Genomic DNA, 22,162 nt, shown 5'->3' with positions numbered 1-22,162 from the left:
TGGCACTTATTGTTGAATTTAATAATATTTTATGTAAACCAAATGTTTAACTTAACATTTGGTTTAAAGTATATTAAAAATCAAAGAAAAATATTTCATATTTGCAACTCCATCTATGAACATCCGAAATATGAGCTACTTTCTAGAATATAATTTGGCACCATATCTGCTATAATAAAATTCCGCAATCTCATCACAAAACGATATCGTCCATAAGGATCATTCAGATCCCTTCTCAATATACAATATTTAACAATTTTATATAAAGAATAAAGTTACTAAGTAGCTGCATTATAGAAATTGCATAATCCTAGTTTCTATCAAGCATGTCATATAAAAATACGCAAGCACAGCCATTATAGCCAGTACCCAAGTTTTATATTTTATGAGCATGTAGGTTTGATTTACTTAAATGTTATACTTTTACCCTGATTTTTTTTAAATTTACACTTACCTGTATAAATTATGCAATAAAACTTGGATTCTGCATAAGTACATATACAAAAATATTTAATTCTGTAATAAAAAAAATAAAGCCAATTTGTTTTATACTAAGAAAAATTTAATGTATTCTTTTAAATATATATAATCCTCTTCAAAATAGTCCCGATATTATAGTCCTAGTATATAGTACCAGAGATCTTTGCAGACCTTGAAACTCGATGGTTGGAATGGCTTATCATTCTTTCCTCGATTTTTCTTTTATTTTAAAATGTTGTCCACAAATTACGATGTTGCATGAGCAACAATAATGAATTGTTTGATGTTTACAATGTGTAATTTTATCGAGCAAAGAAGTTGTATTCAATTTTGTTTGTGGAATATAATTTCAACATTTAGAATGTCTCAGAAGGCCTTCGGCGATCAAATTTCGCCTGAGTGAAAAGTGGAAGAAAAGTGAAACAAATATGTATGACAGTGCTGTCAAATTAAAAATATGAACCGATTAACCTCAATACTCTGCACCCGCACAAATGAAATTAAAAATTGGTTTTACTTTTTGATCAACATGCTATATTAAACATACATAAGTTCATTGGAAATAGTAACTTACATTTCAATATCATTATTTATAGACAATAGATAATTATTTTTAAATAATACCCGTTAATGTAGGCGTAGCCTGACTTGCGTCAACAAAGCATTCAAAGAATTAATAGACAAAAAAGACATCTGAATACTACCACAAATTACATAATAGGACAAAATATGACAGCCAATGTGATGATAAAACTAATAAAATTGAAACACGAAATGCATAAGAAATTGTACCTAAAATTATACTGGCAGAAAACATGAAAGCTATAAGCACACAAAGAGATAACAAAAGTGAGCACTCGGCTCTGACAAAATAACAAATGAATTACTATGGAAACGTTAAATACAACAGCACCTAAATTAATGGTAACTTTCAATGACATTCTTGAATATGAAAACGTACCCACAGATAGTACTTACAACCATACTACTAAAATTATAAGTGATATAAAAAAATTAAGAATTACAGGCCCATAAGTATAATGCCAAATATATATAAAGTATTTTCAAAGAATAATAGCTAGAATTAGATATACTTTAGAAGAAATCAACAAAATTAGCAGACAGGGTATAGAAGTAGTTTCCCGAGCCTAGACTATGTCCATGTAACAAGTAATACAGAATAGAATGAGTACCACAAAAAGTACTATATCCCATTTGTAGATTACAGTAACGCTTTCAACACGCTTGAACATGAAGCTATTTGGACGGTATAAAATTGCAAGGAAACCATAATAATATCCGATCTTAAAAAACATATTTTTTTTTTTTTTTTTGGTAGGTAGGTATCTGCAATCAGTACTGGTACTATAAGCAGGTGAGTTGTTGGTAGTGGGCGTGGGAGGATCTCTATCCTTTGACAAGGTCCCCATGTTTCAGCTAGCTAGAAATCTTTCATCCAGCTCAAGGATATTTGATCTTTTTAATCTTTTTGCTGGGTTGTTAGCTAGAAGTTTCTGAGCTAATTCATTTGGGTGAATAGCAAGGCGGGCCTTATTATTGATACTTGATTTCCCAATTTCTTCCCTGACTGTGGCGATGCTGGCAAAGTGGTGAACCTCAGAGTTGGTGATGAACCATGGAGCTTTTAAGATGCACTTTAGGATGCAGTTTTGACATCTTTGGAGAATTTCGATATTCGAGTGACAGGCGCTTCCCCATAACTGAATGCCGTATGTCCAGATTGGTTTGAGTGCAACCTTGTATATAAGAAGTTTGTTCTCCATGGCCAGAGATGATCTCCTGCCAAGTAGGAACTCCAGATTTCTGAATTTTATATTTGTTTCATCTCGTTTTGCCTTTATGTTTCTTCCAGGTGAGTCGACGATCTAGGTGAAGTCCAAGATACTTGACAGAGTCAACGTGTTGGAGGGGTTCGTGGCCCAGGGTGACAGCTGGACAGTTGCCTTGCCGCAGAGAGAAAGTTATCTGTAGTGACTTTGAGACACTAGGCTTGATTCTCCATGCTTTAAGCCAACTGTCAATCTTGTCTAGGTGATTTTGTAGTATAGCGGAGGCGGCTTCTGGTTTGGTGTGACTGGCCAATATAGCGGTGTCGTCCGCGTAAGTGGCTGTGGTAACTTGACAATTTGTTGGCAGATCGGCGGTAAACAGTGTGTAAAGGTAAGGACCCAGTACTGATCCTTGGGGAACTCCTGCTGTTATGTCATAAAAGGTAGATCTAGCCTCTTCTTCTTTGACTTGGAAAATCCTGTCAGTAAGATAGGATTGGAGTATTCCGAAGAATGCATGTGGAAGTAGGGTTTTTATTTTGCAGAGAAGTCCCTTATGCCACACTCTGTCAAACGCTTGCTGAATATCAAGGAACGCAGATGCACAATATTCTTTATGCTCCAGTGATGAGCGGATTTTATCGCAGACTCTATGTACCTGTTCTATGGTGGAGTGGCGCTGCCTGAAGCCAAACTGATAGTCTGGAATGGTCTTAAGGTCATCTAAGACAGGGATTAGTCTGCTCAGAAAAACCCTCTCCCAAACCTTCGACAGAACCGGAAGAAGACTTATTGGACGATATGATGGCGCAATATTAGCTGGTTTCCCTTGCTTGTGGATCATAACTATTTGAGAGACTTTCCAGTGATTAGGAAAGTAGGATATTCTGAGAGTGGCATTTATTAGAATCGTTAGAAAAACAATCACTTTTCTAGGAAGTTCTTTAAGAATTCGTGAAGTAATGAGGTCGTAGCCAGGGGCAGATTTATCTTTGAGCTTTGATATTACTCGTCGAATTTCTCTAGGTGTAGCAAGTTTCAGAGAGGAGTCTTGCTGAAGAGGTTGGCTCATTATTTGATCTATTACCGATTCATCAGATCGAGGAACTGCATCGTTAGGTGTAAACACTAAAAAACATATAGTCCAAAATTAGTACAGAAATTACTTTCATAGAAAAAGTAAAGACCATATTGTTTAAATATAAATGGGAGAAAATGTCAACTACCTACAATTAGCAGATGATTTGGCTTTACGTTCCGAAAACAGAAGTCAAGCTGCAATAATAGTCAGACGGGTAAGTACCGCCTTAAAATCGGTCTCATTATAAATCCTAAGAAAACAAAAGTGATGACTGATACAGAAAAAGTACCGCTAGAATACGTATGCATATAGAAAGAAATAGAAAGACGAGTCACTCATAGAAAAATAAAGAAATACCACAGAAAAAAAGTTAAGTTTTCATCATACATCTCCTGCGCTTTTAATACATGGGTGTCAAATTTGGAGTACCACAAAAAACATATACACAAGCTAAAAGTATGTCCGAACTCAACAGAATGAAGTCTTATTGGAGTTAAAGTAAGAGAAAGAATAAATCTAACAACAATAAAGAAAAGGTGGGAAGATTATATTAGAAAGGTAGCAGGAAAATATTGGACACAAAGGACAGGATTTTGTTATTCATATGTAACATCAGAAGAAACTGTTAACATTCGGAAGACATAAATCAATGAATTTAATATATACTTAAAAGGTAAATACAGTGATTTCAAAATATCATATATTTATAAATATATGGAAATTCATATTTTAAAAATTATAAACTTAAAATTGGTCCATTGTCAAAATAATAATAACAGCCTTTGTTATTATCATTTTGCCATTAGAGTTTATAGAATAGAATTTGCAATGTCCCATTATTGTTCAGAGGTGTGAATATTATATTTGACTTGTTTTCATTCGTAGCTAATATATGTATGTTCATATACATAAATATATAGGAGATACAGTCCGTATATACGATATTTTATCCATGCTACTTAGAAATATAACAATACATACTTATTATAATTATACAGTCTTATTCTTAATGCATGCATTTGAATACATTATTAACTCTTCCTAACTTTATAACAAAATATACGATACTCCCAGATTGAATAATCAAGATCTCGTAGTGTAGAAGCAACATTCCACTTTGCAATCTCATGATCGTAAATTTAATTAGCAATAGATCACCTATATATTCCTAGTATTTTTTCAGTCTTCTGCGTCATCCCCGTGAACCAATAAGTTGCATGCCTGAAAATGAATTAATATAATATGAAAATATTAAATAATTTCCATATAAAATATAAATTAATGCAGGTACAGATAAAAGATTGCAAGAACTCCAATCAACAAGAGCTCTTGACTTCTGAATGAATGAGCAGATACTAGGAAAGTCTTGGACTATGACCTAAAAGGTAGCCTATTTTTAGGAGCAATAATACAAGAAACAATATATATGAATGTATTATGAATTTATTATGTGACTAAATGCGTAATATGGAATTATCATTGTAGAATAAACAAGTATGGTACTTGTTTATTTTACAATGAGATATCAGTATCTTTTGGAGCCATAGCAATCAAATCATAACTAGAGTGGAAATAAACCTGTATATTGAATAAAGTGGTTTCTAATAAAAAGACTATACTATTCAACTACTACACTATGCTCACTATTTAACAATAGAATCATGGTCTATTGTCAAAAAGTCAATGTGCACAGATCATATAAATAAAAAATTAGACTGTACATAAACATTATACTAGTTAAACCATAGCTAATTTAGTATTGAATTCAAATCCACCCAAAACTTTAGTCTGATATGGTAATTAATATCTGTGGTAAATATTGAATACCAATCAATTAAAATTATTTTAACAATAAAAACTACAGTACTTTTTACTACTGTAAAAATGATGTAATACATAAATAGAGAACGCTACTATTATATAACATTAATTGAATCAAAGTCTACCTCACCTCGTCAGAAAGGATTTGCTCTCTATGGTATTTGGCCTTCTTTTTCTTGATAAGTGGGTCAAGGCACATTAAAAATCCCATGTAGACTGACAGAAGCATCAGTAACCATAGTACCATTATCACCACCACCTGTTATGTATACACATAAATGTTATTTAATATTTTATTATTAATTCAATAAATAACAACAAAAACATAAATATATATATGATTATACAATATGTATCTTGTTTATCTTGTAAATTGTATACATGCAATTTTACTATACAAGAATTTTCTCTTTTTGTTTGGGACTGAAAAATATACTCTCTATATGTATACCTATAAATATATGTCCATATAACTAAAGTCTTCATGAATATCTAATAAGTTTTTATAAAGATGAATGGATTGTTAGTAATGGGGACTGGAAACAGAAATTACCCAATTGTAATAGTAGGTTAAGCTCCATACGATCATTTTAGAAGCCATCATGGTTAATTCCTACTTAATTACCATGATTGGCTTTCTGACCTCAATTCATGCTCATCGTATTGTCCTCCACTGGTCAACATAACAGTCATGTTTATTATGTCTTCACAGTCATAAAAAAAATGCAATGTTTCCTTAGGGTTGCACCTACCATGATCACTGTAGTATTCCTAGTTTCATATTTGCATTCACATCGCGGACAGAACTCTTGTTCATGACCTTTGACCTCATCCCCGACTCTTGGCAGAATAACACCATCACAGTTGCTATAAATCAAAAACATATCATTATAATCCATCAAATGTTAATTATTCTATTATCCAAACTATTCTCGCTTATAAATGATGGTAAAAATGAAAACATTATTATCTTCAGACTTGAGAACAATAGTATGTCAGATTATTCATAATAAGTTATTATTAAGAATATACTATTATGGGTACTAGACAACTGATACTGCTTAATTTTTTCTGTACAAATCATCCATATATATATAATCATCCTCATAAATCCAAATGTATGCACGAAACATGGAATAAAACCTTTTGTGCGTTCCATGCATTGAAAGGAATGGCCTTGATTGATGAAATTTGAGGTTAACATAGATTGTATTATGAGGATAGACATAGGCTATGTTTAATCACAAAACTATATTATGTATAACAGTTAGTTATGTATTTTAACAAAGATAGTGTAGTTCTTTAATAAAATAAGTACTTTACAATAACTCTAAACATACACATTTCATATCTTTGTTCTTATTATTAGAATTATTGAGGCTACTTTTACTGACACATATGTTACAATCTTATTATTAATACTAGTTGTACTAGTGACTTCGTCCGCATGGAATTTAACTTTCTTTTCCTAAAATAAAATAATTTTTCTAAAATAAAAGTAGCCTAAGTTATTCCTTATTACATCAGCTACCTGCCAAAAAACAATCCCGTCAAAACCAGTCCAGCCATTTCAGAGATTAGTCGGAACAAACAGACAAAAATAATAAAAATGTAATTTTGGTGTATCCATTTATATTAATATGTATGTAGTAAAAAACTGTTATTACAATATTACAAACAGAAACTCAAATTTTATTTCTATGTACAGATGTATACAGATAAATGCAAAAGTTTCTGTGTATGGATGGACTTTTGTTACTGTTTCACTAAAAATCTACTCAATGGATTTTAATGAAACTTTACAGTAACATAGCTTATACATCAGAATAACTATAAATATCAAGCAAGTGAAACCACGGGCACAGGTAGTGTACAATAAATACCCAATCAATTAATACTTTACCTATTATTTCAAAAGAAATTCTGAGGCGACTTCCCTGACAAAAGGTATATAACAAACATGATTACCATTTACTTGGATGGACATTAGCAATGAAGAGTTTTCTATCCGTGCTCAATGTACTGTTGAGGACTGCTGCTGGACTGGGGCACACACACCGACATCGCCGGTCCTCATATGATTGACTCTACAAAACATTACATGATACTGTACACTATAGTCACACATATATTGTTATAAAAATGATTAATTTCTGTATAGAACATAACTACTAATTAATAATAAAAAAAATAATTACATACCAAAACATACGTGAAATGGAGAAACAAAATAAAAACTTTCATCATCCTAAATGATTACTAAGTATTTCTTCTAAAATGCTTTTAGAAATGAAACTCAGTTTACCACCAATTTTATGACAGTATTTATTTATACAAACCAAAATAAACTAAAATGGCAATTATTAATTAATATAAATAAAAAACACTAATTTGCCTGGTATACGGAACACAATAAGGAATTGTATATTTGTGGTATGGTTTTAATAAGAGTATTATGTTTACGATGTGTATGTGAATTTATATTCTCGATGGTAATAAACCGAAAGACCAATAGATTGAATATTCGATTGACAGTGACGAACTGAAAATAGTGACTGACTTGAGCAGAATTATATATTTTTTAATAATTCTTTATTTATGACCATGGAATACAGCGGATAAAAATTTAATAATAATGGATTAATACTGAAGTTGTAATGTATAAACTTATGTAATAGTTTATTTCTAAGTTTGTTAAATTTTCATGTTATTTGTACAAAAATGTTTATGTATTAGTATTATGTATATTACTAATCTGGAAAACAACGGTTGGTCTAATGTGTACTAGGGGCTTTAATCATAGACATCGTATTTATAAACTGTATTTACTATTTGCGATATAACTAAAAATAAAAGCTTAGTCTATGCTTCACTGCTGCTGACGGATCATGTTTTGAAGTGGGCAAAAATTGAATGTGTTATTTTTGTGATGAGTGTTCGTGTACTTTTTAAGGTAATTAGACAAAAAATATAATTTGGTCTACCTTCATAAGAGCTACTAAATATTGTATTTAACAAAGGAGTACTATTCTTATCCTTCACCCATTGACGACTGCTTAGGTGGCATTTTAAGGACGTCACGATTTTAGAAATATATAATTATTTAGTTTTGTTGGGGAGGTAAGTAGGTAAAATTGCTTTAAAATGGAAAATCGATATTTGATTGTATACTCAAAAAAATATATATTACTGAAAAGTCATCAAATGTGACACAAAAACGGTTCACACCTACAGTGATACATCGAAATTGATTACTTACAAGTAGTCGCTTCAACAAATATAAATAATATTAATAAAGGACAAATATTATTAGAGCATTTGATTTATTGATTCAATTTCGTAATAATTTAATCAATACGTCAACTAATTTACAAATGTTATAACTGTATCACTACAGTATGTAGTTATACAGGTAGTTTTTAGTTTCATAAATATTTAAATTATTTGCTCTAGATTTTTTTATGTCTCTTTAGTATACATATGAGAATGAGAAATCTTTATTGTATAATTATAAGATTTGTTATATTACCTAATAGTTATCTGCATTTAGTTCTATTTCATCTATTTCTCTACCTTTGTTGTACATATGTTGATCATAACTTATAAAATAGATAGCAATAGATATTCAAGATTAGTATTCAACAATGATAAATTCTAATTTTTAATTATTAATGAAACATTCATTTGTCAAGAATAGCTGATAATCTTTCTATCTAATCAAATTATTTTTGTTTCTTGTGCATTTGTTTTGTTTAATATGTTTACTTACACAATTAGATTAGACAAAGACATTTTATATTGAGCCTAGTCATTGTATTGTATATATTACTATATACTACTGTATATAAAAGAATGGTAACACTTCTATTGAATTTTATTAAATGTTAAAATAGTACTTGGTACATTATTTTTGTGAAACAATTTACCTAGTATTATTGTACCATAAAATTATATTTGTTGAAATTTTTAATTTTTACCTCAAGGGATATGAAAATGACAATGCTCCTTATGGGTTTTATAATCAATTTCAAAGTTCAAATGTTTTTATATTCTAAATTTGTATTTTAAATAGTTCCATTATTGTACTTCACTAACACAATACTGACTTCTTGATAGTCATTCATGTAAATCTCTATATTCTTAGCATTTTCTTGTAATTTCTATTTACCTATATACATATAAAAATAATTATCTTAACAAGAGTATATTATATTATGTTTATAATATTTTTATTTATTTATTTAGCTTTGGTAAACTTGGACTTTTGAATGTTGATTGAATGAAATTGATGTATTTTTTTGATATTGCACATTGACTGGACCCAATTCTATTCTATACATTTCTTACACATATTCTTAATTATAATAATATAGGCATATATGCATATGTGATCAGATAATAATTTGATTTAATATAAAATAATTTTGTCCCATATACTTATTCATTGATTAACATTATTCAACTGAAAATAAGATTCTATGTGTTCATTTTTAGAACAGGTCCACTACAAGGTTTATCTAGAGCCAATATAGGTGGTTATTGTAAACTAGATATGTCCGTACCTTGCTCACATTGATTATAATTACAAAAGTATCATACATGTAATTCTTAATTCCTTTAATGTGTTTGAAGAGTTCTATAAAAAAATATCATTAATTACTAATATAGTTTTTAATGATAGAACGAGTATCATTATAACAGAATATGCAAGTCATGTGTTATAAAAAAATTAGATCTAGCTCAAACTAAAATAAAAGGATTTTTAGCAAATCTGGACTGTGATTAATGCGTGAAATTGCATCAGACTGAGTGTTAATTTCATAAAACCTCATTAGTAGTTTATATGTGTATATATATATTATAAAATCAGTACATTGTATATTAAACATTGCATGATATTATTTAGTAATTTCATTATAGTTGGTCATGCATCTAACACTTCAATGTCTAAAGGTATCCTCTGAATCACAGGACACAGACTTGCATGTCTAATATGTGGTTAACCACAATATCATAAATATAAAAGTGTTTTAATGGCTAATTAAGATTATTAATATTATTATTATTAGTATATTCAGAAGAAAGAATTAGGTTATGTTAAGCATAGGAACCATATAATATAAGATGAACACTATAGTTTGTACTCAGTCTCATTTCTATTTTGGTTTTTATCTGTGATGAACACAAACTGAAATGGCCAACCAATCTTCACATACAATCAAAATAGCTTCCTGATATCTGGATAGGCTTTCTAGAAAGATCTACTCTGAATTGGATGACATGCATAAATTATTAAATAGATAACATTATATTGTGTATAAATTCTATATATTGTGTATAAATTGTGTATTATAAGTATGGAGAAAATTAAAAATAAAATGTTCAATACTGACAAAAAATTACACCTTCAAGTACAATGTATAACAATACATCGGCTACAGTAACCATTTAGCATCAGATGGGCTGTATGCTTGATTGTCACCACAGTGGTTAAAAAATGAGTTACTATAGGTTCTGTCTATTATTTTCTACATATTTCAGAATGCCAATCCAGGCGCCTCAGTGGACGGACTACCTGAACTGTCCTGTGTGCTGCCGCGAGTTCGGTCCACCTCCTCGGAGTCCCATCAGCCTAGGCTGTGGGCACACACTCTGTAAACACTGTCTCAAACATCTACATAGGAAACAATGCCCTTACGACCAGGTATGTTATTATCACATTTATATTTTATATGTTTATATAAATGTGAATTTTCTATAGTAGAACAAAGAACAAAAACTGTGTAGCAGATATGGCAGATCTGCTCTTTTCTCCAAATATAATTATGCATGTTTGACCTTTGACAGTAACTGCGTCACTTGCACTACAAATATACAAAATACTAGCTGTGACCGCGGTTTCAGCCGTGTTAAATAAAAAATATAGGCTTGTGTTATTCTGATCAACAGCTGTAGAGTTTCATCAAAATCCATATACACATACACACTATCGCGTTTATAATGTAATTAAGATATTGTGATCTATGATTGACAAAAATACTGAGGACTAGAGTGTTATTCCTCTAATTCACTGCCATAACTCATGATTCCAACTGTATAGACAGAAATAGTTTCAACAGAAGTTCTCATGCAAACAATTGAACAAGCTTTCATGAATCGTAATTATAAACAATACAGTTATGTAATATCGTATTTTTGAAGCACAATAAGAAATAACAAATATTAATTTATAGAACTTATATATATTCAAATAAATCAAGGTGTGATGTATCACAATACATTATTTCAATTGAGTAAATGAGTAATCTGGTAACTTGTTGAAAAGAAAACTGCTGTTAATGCAGAAATACAGTTGAGCAACTAATGCTCTCAACCTACCTTATAAAATCATCTATTAAAAAGGTATAGGATGCAACTTCATGAACAAATTAAAATTGTATTATACATTGTATATGGATGGGATACTTCAACAGACTGTGATACAAGTAGAGTTGGAGGAGTTGGTAGTGAACACGGCGTTACTGCAACTGGCAGGGTACACTCCACCACCACAACCGTACCACCCGCCGTGCATACAGGCTCTGCAGGAAAGCGACCAGCAAGCGTACGATATGATCGTACGAAGCATGGAGCATCTGGCCATCTACCTCAAATTCTGCGGGAATGGTATGTTGGTATTAATGTCTAAATTTAATAAAACTAAAAATTATGTCTTGATTTCATTCAAGAATTAATTATTCCCTTTAGTTCTCAGTTAGATTATACAAAACGGAGTTTCTTATAAGAGGAGATACAGAGTTAGTTAGTGATACTTGTTATTAACATAAGCATGGAAAGATTATTTTGATAAGAAATCCATGTCAAAGGGCATATGGTATAAAACGATACAATGTTAGCCTCTATTTCCGTCGTTTACATTCACAAAGATAGATAATTATTACTGCGAATACATTGTCTGGACAAACATCATTCAATAATATGCATATTTAATAAAAAAAACCATTCAATAATATGCATATTTAATAAAAAACCATTCAATTATATTAAATATGCAATATGCATATTTAATAAAAAAAAATTACATGCAATGAACATATTATGCAGATTATCTGCAATCTTTTCCAGAGGCTTCACAATTAAGTGAAGCCTCTGGAAAAGATAATCTGCATAATATTTTCATGGAATATGTTCATAATGTATCTGAAAGAGATCCCTGGAATATTGGCAGAGTTATCACATTAATTTAAATTGATTGTTTTTTGTTATATAGTATTGGTACGATGGGATTGTCCTCGTCATATTTTGTGTACAAAAATCCCAAAAAAATTGAAAGAAAAAGTTATTAATATAAGAGTTGATCCTCAGTGAACAACAGTATGGGCAGCCGTTTGTCGCGGCCAATGCAGAGGAAGTTAGTGACGTTATTGCAGTGCGCTATGACAGACGAGGAGGGGCGGGGGAGGGCAGCTCGGGCGGCACGCTCGCTGGGAGAGAGGACAGTCACAGAACTCATACTCCAGCATCAGGTATACGGAAATAAAATTTATTTCATTATCACATAGGTCCAGTAATTCAATAAAAAACAACTCCAATCGAAAAACTGTTGTTTAGATTTTAATCTTGAAATTTAAATATGTCTATATCAGGAATTTCTTTCAAATAAAAACAATAATCAAATTAGATTGACGTAGAAATATTACTTTTTTATAACGGTTTTAATTAATATTTAGGTTTTCTTAGTCCATCTAACTGTTAATACTTGATGGGTATATGAAATGAAGTCTATTATGATTTATAATTAATGACTAAAAAAAGGCTATTTTCATTTACACCTTCGAAACTGAACATTTCCATATTATAGCAAATTTATATCCCCTCACAATATACTTATGTCTGCAGTTTAAGAAATTATGGAGCATGGATGGATATTATTGTAAAAACCTAGCTTTTAAAACTGTTATCCTTGTCCTATAATATATTTCCTTATTTTTTTTAATAAGGATTAATAATGAAATATAATTAATTTGTAGGAAATTTAAGTTGTATAAATAAGTCTGTAAATATAGTTTCATATTAAAAATAAATTATTTAAGCGGACAAAGGATCAGCCCCTTTTTTATACATTCTTTTATATGATAACAGTATACTATCAAACACTTGAATTAAATCGATTATCCTGTTTATTGTTATGGCATTATAATAACGCTTAATAGTTTTCATCAACACTAAATTTGATAATGTAAGTAAATTACGTTTAAAATATAATTATATGTATGATTTACATTAATATGGCAGATGGTTTTATCGGCGAAAAGTAATGACCATAATTAACAATTAATATGATTACCAGTGTTTTTGTTTTCAATGATTTATGTCATCAAAGCTGCGTATTTTTATAAACATTGTGAAACCTTTGTGCCGACAAAAATTTTAATTGTTCTTTAAAATTAAAACTATTATTTCATCAGAATTCACAGCAGCTAAGTGCCAATTTATGGGCAGCTGTTAGAGCTCGTGGCTGCCAATTCCTGGGCCCAGCCATGCAAGAAGAGGTGCTAAAGTTGGTGTTACTTGCCCTTGAAGATGGCTCAGCATTGTCAAGAAAGGTAAGTTAGGTCTGGGCTAACATATACCATGTAATATTTATAAATTCTAATATTACTTCTCGACTCTGAAAGACGTTTCTATCGTCACAAACATTAAAATATTAAACAAAAGGAATGCTCAATTTAATGCTATAACTTGTTCACAGGTATTAGTGATGTTTGTAGTCCAAAGATTAGAGCCTCATTTCCCGCAGGCTTCCAAAACTAGTATAGGCCACGTCGTCCAGCTCCTATACAGGGCTTCTTGTTTTAAGGTCAGTATATTCATTTTCAACACATATGTCATATATTAATTGTTATGCATACTGATACATAATATGATATGTACTCTCCAAAGTATATATTATAATAGTCTTAAATTTTTAGGAGAAATTTGTGCAAAATTTGGTGTTGAAAAATTTACATCTGGCAATACTGCGATAACTTAATTAAAGCACCGATTATTCTAATTATAATATTACTAATGTTACGTATATTTAAAATATAGATTCTAAAATTATGTACTAAAGTCTTATGTTATTATATTATTTAATTTTTACGCAGGTATCTAAGCGCGAATGTGATTCGTCACTAATGCAACTTAAAGAAGAATTTCGTACTTATGAATCGTTAAGGAGGGAACACGACGCCCAAATAGTCCAAATTGCGACCGAAGCTGGCCTCCGGATAGCACCGGACCAGTGGAGCGCCCTTTTATATGGTGACACTACGCATAAGAGTCACATGCAGAGTATTATTGATAAATTACAAACGCCGCAGTCATTTGCGCAGTCGGTTCAAGAATTATTCATAGCCTTGCAAAGGACAGGTGATCCGGCACATTTGAGTGTGATGAGCATACACCTTGACAGGCTGGCCAGCATTGATGCTACACCAGGTTATTTTTTCCATTATGATTATGATATAACTATCTGTGCCCGCGGTTTCGCACGTGACAAATTTATAGCCTATGTTTTATTCTGATGTATATTAGTGTAACTGATGTAAAGTTTCAACAAAATCAGTTCTTTCAATTTTAATGACATTAACAATTTGTATGAGAAATTATTAATTTAAATAAATAGTTGCATAGAACGTGATGGTCTCTGTAATTAATAAAAACTGTATTATAATACACATTCAACTACTTAATTATATTATATTTTTTAAGTGTAATAATAAATGTATAGGAATATGTTAATTGCCTTTATAAATGTGATTAAATTAATATAATATAATTTCTACCACATAATAGGTACATATCTAACTTGGTAACTTAACAAATAGTTTTTATCAATATACAGATGCAAAGGGTCCAACATGGAAACAGTTGGCGGACGTGATGATATCACTCAAGGAGGTAGTTTCCAGATTGATTCATTACCTGCAGCAACAGGCCACTGGTCGGGATGCTAACCACAATGCAAAGTACGTGCTACAAGAACGCTGCCCCGAGCCATCCACAAGTAAGTAGACAATGTCATACCATTGTTATATTGTCTACTAGTGGAATTAGTTGCACCCCATAAACTACTACAAAAAGCCGTTTAACACCACTACTTTAATGGCGCTGTGTTAATTGTCCAGGGAAATTTATTATTATTATTTAACATATTTATATGTAAGAATTCAAATAGCTGTTTATAGTTTTGTATATTTTGCAATACTTAAAAATTATACTAAATAAATTAGAAATAAATTATTACACACATTACCCTGCGTAACTATTAGCAAAAAATATTAGATTACGAGTTCAGTGAGAGATGTGGTCGCTGATGTGAACGAAAGATCAATATGATTATTTGTGTCTAGTAACTTCAGCAGAATAATTCTGGTTTCAATCATGTCGGAAGCATCTGGAAGATTGCCTTAATTTTAAATGGTCTAATGTCCATTAGGTCAGCCGTCCCCACAGACTTCGGCGTCGACACCAACCCACACAAAGTACAAGGTGTCCATGTGCCGGGATGCGGCCACTCGTTCATTCTGCCCTCGTGGAACTACCTGCACTTTTGCGCACTCAGAGGAAGAACTCGAGAGGTATATACTGACTGTCTATCTTTAATAGCAGCACCCACTAATGTCTTTATTTATGTTGTTTGTCTGTAAATGTTCTTTAACCTACAAACTAAATTGAATTGTTGTATATAGCAAAATTTTGTATAGCGGTATGTGAAACATGTTGCAAAGCTACTATTCTTGTATGTAAACTTTATGACAGTTGTTGAAACGTTATTTGAGTGGCGAATTGCAATGTATTTTAGCCGATTGCTGCTAGTATCTTTGCTCCATGATAGAATTCAATCTATTATAGATGTAGTATTTGATGTTATGCTATTTGGTATTAATGTATGTTTTTGTTAAAATATCTATATATTTAAATTATATAATACTAGGTGTGCCCGTGTTTCACTCGCGTGATATTTACTGCCTGTAGGTTATTCTGATATATAAGCTATATTGCAGTAACGTTTCATCAAAATCCGTTCAGTAGTTTTATAAAAGTAAAAAGTAACAAACATCCATCCATACTCACATACTTTGGCGTTTATAATATTGATTATACCTAGTTATCAACAGTTATGTTTTTTGTTTAATATAACAATAGGCTTTGCGATCTTTTCTGCATAATGTAGTAGTATAATTACTGCGCTTTTTTTCTAGTTATATCTATATAGTTTCTCTAAATCTCTGTACTTTTTTAATAAAGCTTTTGCGTGAAATTTATTAGAACGTTTATGAGTTGGTATGATGAAACTACTTTATAATGCATGCGCAAAACATATTTAGTGTGATGCTTATTATCGTTTGCACTGTTTTTTTTTTATTTTGTGATATTGTCCTAATTATTGAAAATAAAAGTGAAAAATTATAAATAATTATTTATACTTTTTCACGTTATTTTCAATAGGATAATATTAGGAATAATTTAATATATCTGAATTAACGATCTCCTTTTTTTTATGTAAGATAAACACATTTACGTTACGACATAATGTACATACAGGTATAGAGCAATGCCAAATACAAATCAGAACGCGACAAACGGCAACTATACGTACATTGCAACTGCGCTGCCATCGTCTATGCCGATGCCGCCGCCGTTGCCGCCACTTCCACTTCCGCAGCCGATGTATCCACGTTTTCCGATACCGCAACATCCGCCACATCCGCCGCATCAGCACATGGAAAATTACAGCCACCCACGTGAGTATCAATCAATCAGACCATCTTCATTTGGACGATTGTTTGTATCGGTCTGGATGTTTTCTAGGTAATTATATTTGCACCGCCAAAGATTATTCTCTGCACCACCTATGGTTGATTGCTAGAAAATGCCGCATGGTGTTAAGTCAGCCAAATGTACTGTAATATATTTTGTATTGTATGCATTGAACTTAAATAAATAAAAATTATATATGTATTTATTAAAAAATATATCTAAGAAGTTATATCAGTTGTCTAGTACCCATGCCACAAATTCTGTTTACCTTGGAACTAGGTGAATGTTATGTGAATTGTCCAGGGGTCAATTATATTCTCAATTCGAAATATATGTACAGTCAAGGAAAAAAGAAGAAAGATTTTTTTTTATAATTCAAACCGTAAGGGGGTAAAACGGTGTAAAATGGCAAATAAAATTAATAGTCACCTACATGTTTAATTCATTCAAGAGATTAATTAAAGGGTGTCTCTGATTACAGCTGCGATGGCATCAATCCCCAATCAGGGACTGCCGCCGGAGATGCTCCCGAACCCCGAGTACCAGCCGGACCCGACTCACACAGTCGATGGCGTACCACCACCGTGAGTGAAATACATCAGCATATATTTTTTAACAACATATCTTCCGGTATGTAAATTAGGGTGTATTTCATTTACTTTCACTTATATTAAGAAATATATGGATATTTAATGGTTTTTAAATAAGATTTAAAGGTTGCTATGTTAAATAGTAATTCAAAATCTTTACAGGTTTTTTATTCTTGTGAAGATATAAAGTTATTGTTTAAAAATGTAAGATGCTTAAATATTGTAATAATAATTTGTTTTTAAGCAAGGATAAAATATTAGAATGTATTATTTTTTACCAGAAAAGTAATGTGCTTTGTTCTTGATTGATTGTAAACATTTATTGTATATTCCTTCAATTATGGATTAATTGGAGCTACACCACAGTCACCAATGTGATTCAAGTTCAATATTTGTATAGAATGAAATATGTTTTCAGACCTATAATCAGCAAATTTATACATCTTTTTATAAAAATAAATAGGATTCCTATGATGATGATATGAAATTTCTATTATATTGGGATTATCATAAGGAGTCTCTATAGATATATTGTTGGCTATTTGGTGCTAAATTCAGCCTAAATTCTTTAAATGTTTATGATATTTAAGACTCTTATTTATCTTCTGTGGTATAAAAATAATTTTGGAATGCTATGGATCTAGGAATGTATTTGTAGGGTATTGAGTGTCTATAGGTAATGTATAAGTAAATGTGTAAGTAGAGTAAAAAGGGTAATATTACAAAAAAACTCAGGAAAACACATACAGGAATAAAACATAGTCCAAAAAAAGTATGTTGCCACAACGAAAGCGACAGATAATTACTTTACTATAATAAAAAAAAATTGCATAGCATATGCATAGGTATACTAACAATAAACCAATTTAACAGTAGGATTATTTACATTGTTCTAGAAATTATGCTGCTTCAATAGTCCACAATCAGTCATCAATGGGTATCAATCAGAACGGCATCATTATACCAGTGCCTAAACGGCCCTACTACGGTCGTTATGGTGGCATCCTAACAATTCACGAAGAACCATCAAACAATCTTCAGTACCCAAGGCCGGAGTTCACCAACCCAGTGTACCAGACCCCCCCTCCTAATATGCCATACCAAGGAGAACAAACCATGGCGCCGCCGATGACAAACATCTTTGTTCCTGTACAGCATGACCAGCCGAGGAACATGAGCCCTTATACATTTGATGATCGTGAGTTGTCATTTTGATGAAGTTCACTTTTAATTTATCTTCTAATTATTATATTATGTTATACAATAAAACAATACCTAGATAAGAGTTTTTAAAAATTTATATGCATGGGTGTCTGTCTTACCTAGATTTATTAGTTGCCAAACAGTTTGCTGTTTAAGCTGCCCTTGTTTTAAAGAGTTTAGATAAATCAGTGAAATTACAGAATATGGAGATCTGGTAATGGTATTGCTTTTTTGTTACTACTTATTATCAGGTGGGCTATCAGCTTGTTTGTCATCCAATAACATAAAAAACAGTCTTTTCCGAATAAAGGTCGAAAAAGAGTACTTTTGTACTCCATAATCGGATTTTAAAGCATTTATTTTATAAATACATTTTATTGTTTTGCTAAGAAGAGTTTTACTGTCATATTGTCTGCTTTGTAAACTGTGTTCCACGGTTTGATCTATGAAATTAGTAAAATTCTATTAGATTATTAAAAACTTATATTCAGTCAATGGAGTTTACCATTTTTTTTTTGTACAAAAAGTTTCTTTTTGTTATTTAGATTGTATATCTTATACAGATTGTGTCATATTAGATTATATATATTTTATTATAATATATTTCATATAGACGGCCTCAGTGGTCTAGCGGTTTAGCACACCGCCTTACTTCTGATGGTCGTGGGTACGATTCCTCGCACTGCACAATCATTTGTAGTCATGCGTATGATTGTGTATACCGGGCTGGGTGTTTACGATGTATAATATGTATGTATTTACGAAGAAAAAACATATCTATGTATTTGTATCAGTTATCTAGTACCCATAACACAAGCTTTAGCTAGCTTAACTTGGGACTAGATAGCGCTGTGTGAATTGTCCTGATATTATTATTATTAACAACCAGATAAAAAATTTCAGTGCCGGCAGAGGACTATCGTATATCGGACTACAGAGTCAAGTCCGCTGGCTTTACCCCAGTACAAATGGAACGCCGTCCTGAGCCGACCTGGGCACCAGGGAATGAAGTAAGATCATTGTCATATTTACCTCTACCTAGCTTACACGGAAGAACATCTCATTCTATGAATTGCGCTAGAGCGCCGGCTACATCAGAGCCTTAAACGCAGTAGGTCTTAAATAGCAAGGCAGGAATTTGATGCATGTAAGGTAATGCGTAAGATGTATGTAAGGCGTAAAATAAATATTAAAAATTAAAAAAAAAGTTACATACGAAAGGTATTTTTTACTATCCTTGTAAAGATTATTTTATATATTTAGTTATCTGAGAGCTAATCGTTCTGAGATTCTTGACGTCTATAATTTGACTTTCTTTTGTTCTTTACAAGGTTAGTACAAATAATCCTTTCATTCGAAAAGTATTTTTTTACTATCATTGTAAAGATAATATTCTGCATCTAGTTATATGTAATCGTTCTAAGATTCTAGATATCTATAATCTGACTTTTTTTTTTACAAAGTTTGTAAAAAAGTCCTATCTCACACTAATGGTACTGTTTTACTAACCTAGTAAAAATAATATTCTGTATGTAGTTATATATCATTGCCTTGAGATTCATGACGTCTATAGTGTGACTTTCTTTTCTTCTTTACAAGGTTAATAAATAAAATCCTTTCATACGAAAGATAATTTTTTACTTATCTTATAGTGATAATGTTCTATAGGTAGTTGTGTACATTGGTCCTGAGATTCTTGACGTCTAAAATCGTTGTTATTTGTTATACTCTACTTATACAATACGTGATATCAACTATGGACCATAAGCTAGATTATGCAGTTTGTTTTCCATTCCAAATCATAATGTACAAACGCAACATACTAACTTACTTGTTGTTGGCAGTTATTCCATTTCGACAACATGAGAAATGCAATGCCCCATTGCTCCAACAACCCTGAAGACGTAAGTATATAATTATATTTAATCTGTAATATATTTTTAGTAGATATTCACACAAGTGATATTAAAAACATCAAATTGAAATTTTAAATGTTGAGATATACATTGTTAGTATATTAAAAATTTAAAAGTGTATATCCAGTTCTAGTATATTTTTACAATTTCAAATAGTCTTGTTAACCACACAAAATAAAATAAATAATAATAATATTGATCAGCAGCCAGCTAAAGTCACCAACTTTAGTAATTTTAAATCAATATTTTTTTTTTATTTACATATATAAGGGTGTTATTAATGTAAGAGTATTTTGAATGTATAATAATGAAAATGAAGACGTCTCTGTTAAGTAGGGTCCTTAATTCAAGGTCCTCAATTCTATACGCGTTGTTTTCCGGACTTTTTAGATATTTAACGTGCCGGGTGACAGGCGTGCGATTGGGGTGGACCGTCTTGCGGTGACCGATAGACTTACAGTTGGGGCTGCCTCCGACTTGTCTAATAGAGCTGACGACGTAAGTATATTGTTATTATTATTGATTTACGTTATTATACTCGGTATATAATATACATATTATCATTTAAAGTTGCTCCTTATGTATACTTTGTTATTGTATGGTCCATATGTATTAAAAAAATCCTTTAAAAATAATGAAATTATTTCTATTGTTTTACTATTATATAAGGCTGAATTCCACGTGTATTTATGTTTATTTATTAGTGATAATAAATACTGGCTTGGACTGTTTGAGCTCTTTTGTACTATGTCTGTAATGATCTTTATAGGCACAGTTTTGTCGCATTCCATCTGAATGCATTGCAATATTCTTCATTACCGTTAATTTCATAATGCGTTATGCATTATAAAATTATTATTTTTATTATAAGTATTGTTTAGTTTACGGGTCCTAAAGCATACGCATAATTTATGCGAAAAATAGTTTGCTTCGTAAATCCAATGGATTGATTTTCACTTGAATAATGTGAGACAATTAATAAATGTTAAAATATAGATTTTCCCCCGCTAAGACTAAATAACCCTGTAGTTTTTTCTAATAACTATTGACATTTCAATATAACTATAATATGTTTTGAAATACAGAAATGGTACATGATATAATCGTCAATTTTCCTGCAGGAATTAGAAGAAGAACTTCAAGCACTGGAGCGGCGCATAGATACAGAATTCAAGAGCGCAGACTAAACAAGCACACTGTGATCCCCATGAGCTCTGAAATGTGAACAAATTGGTGCCACATTCTCAACCTGAAGACATATAGATCTGTACAGGTGACAGTAATGGATGGGAGGTGCTCAGACCTCAAGTAGTCGGATATGTACAATTTTTTGTAAACCATAGACCGACCTTCCATATTTAAATTTTATTTATGTTAAGTTTTACCTCGAGTTTTATACGTTTAATGTTATGTATTTTAATAATTTTATACAGATTTAGTAGTATGATGGTTTAGTTTTAAAAAGCATGAAAT

General features: G+C 31.2%; 2 protein-coding genes across 2 annotated transcripts; one reads left to right on the top strand and one right to left on the bottom strand.

Annotated features, from left to right (window-relative positions):
- Positions 1-3,405: 3,405 nt before the first annotated feature.
- Positions 3,406-7,695, bottom strand: LOC131849270 (proton-transporting V-type ATPase complex assembly regulator TMEM9-like). The gene is made up of 5 exons (XM_059199303.1): positions 7,375-7,695; positions 7,141-7,259; positions 5,925-6,039; positions 5,303-5,431; positions 3,406-4,572 (listed from the first exon to the last, which is right to left on the bottom strand). The coding sequence occupies exons 1-5, from the start codon at positions 7,417-7,419 to the stop codon at positions 4,531-4,533; spliced, it is 450 nt and encodes a 149-aa protein (XP_059055286.1). The 5' UTR covers positions 7,420-7,695; the 3' UTR covers positions 3,406-4,530.
- A 359-nt stretch (positions 7,696-8,054) lies between these two features.
- On the top strand, positions 8,055-21,897 carry LOC131849306 (roquin-1). The gene is made up of 16 exons (XM_059199345.1): positions 8,055-8,125; positions 10,714-10,876; positions 11,646-11,838; positions 12,538-12,698; positions 13,641-13,778; positions 13,925-14,032; positions 14,322-14,655; positions 15,062-15,223; positions 15,656-15,810; positions 16,793-16,964; positions 17,462-17,564; positions 18,467-18,768; positions 19,677-19,783; positions 20,618-20,677; positions 21,080-21,187; positions 21,811-21,897. Exons 2-16 carry the CDS (start codon positions 10,715-10,717, stop codon positions 21,874-21,876), a joined length of 2,331 nt encoding a protein of 776 aa, XP_059055328.1. The 5' UTR covers positions 8,055-8,125; position 10,714; the 3' UTR covers positions 21,877-21,897.
- Positions 21,898-22,162: the final 265 nt, after the last annotated feature.

The sequence above is a fragment of the Achroia grisella genome, unplaced genomic scaffold (assembly GCF_030625045.1).
Source record: "Achroia grisella isolate CSIRO2021 unplaced genomic scaffold, CSIRO_AGI_Agris_v1 utg640, whole genome shotgun sequence".
Classification (NCBI taxonomy): domain Eukaryota; kingdom Metazoa; phylum Arthropoda; class Insecta; order Lepidoptera; family Pyralidae; genus Achroia; species Achroia grisella.
The sequence above is the reverse complement of the archived record's forward strand: the minus strand, read 5'-3'. Positions and strand labels throughout refer to the sequence as shown.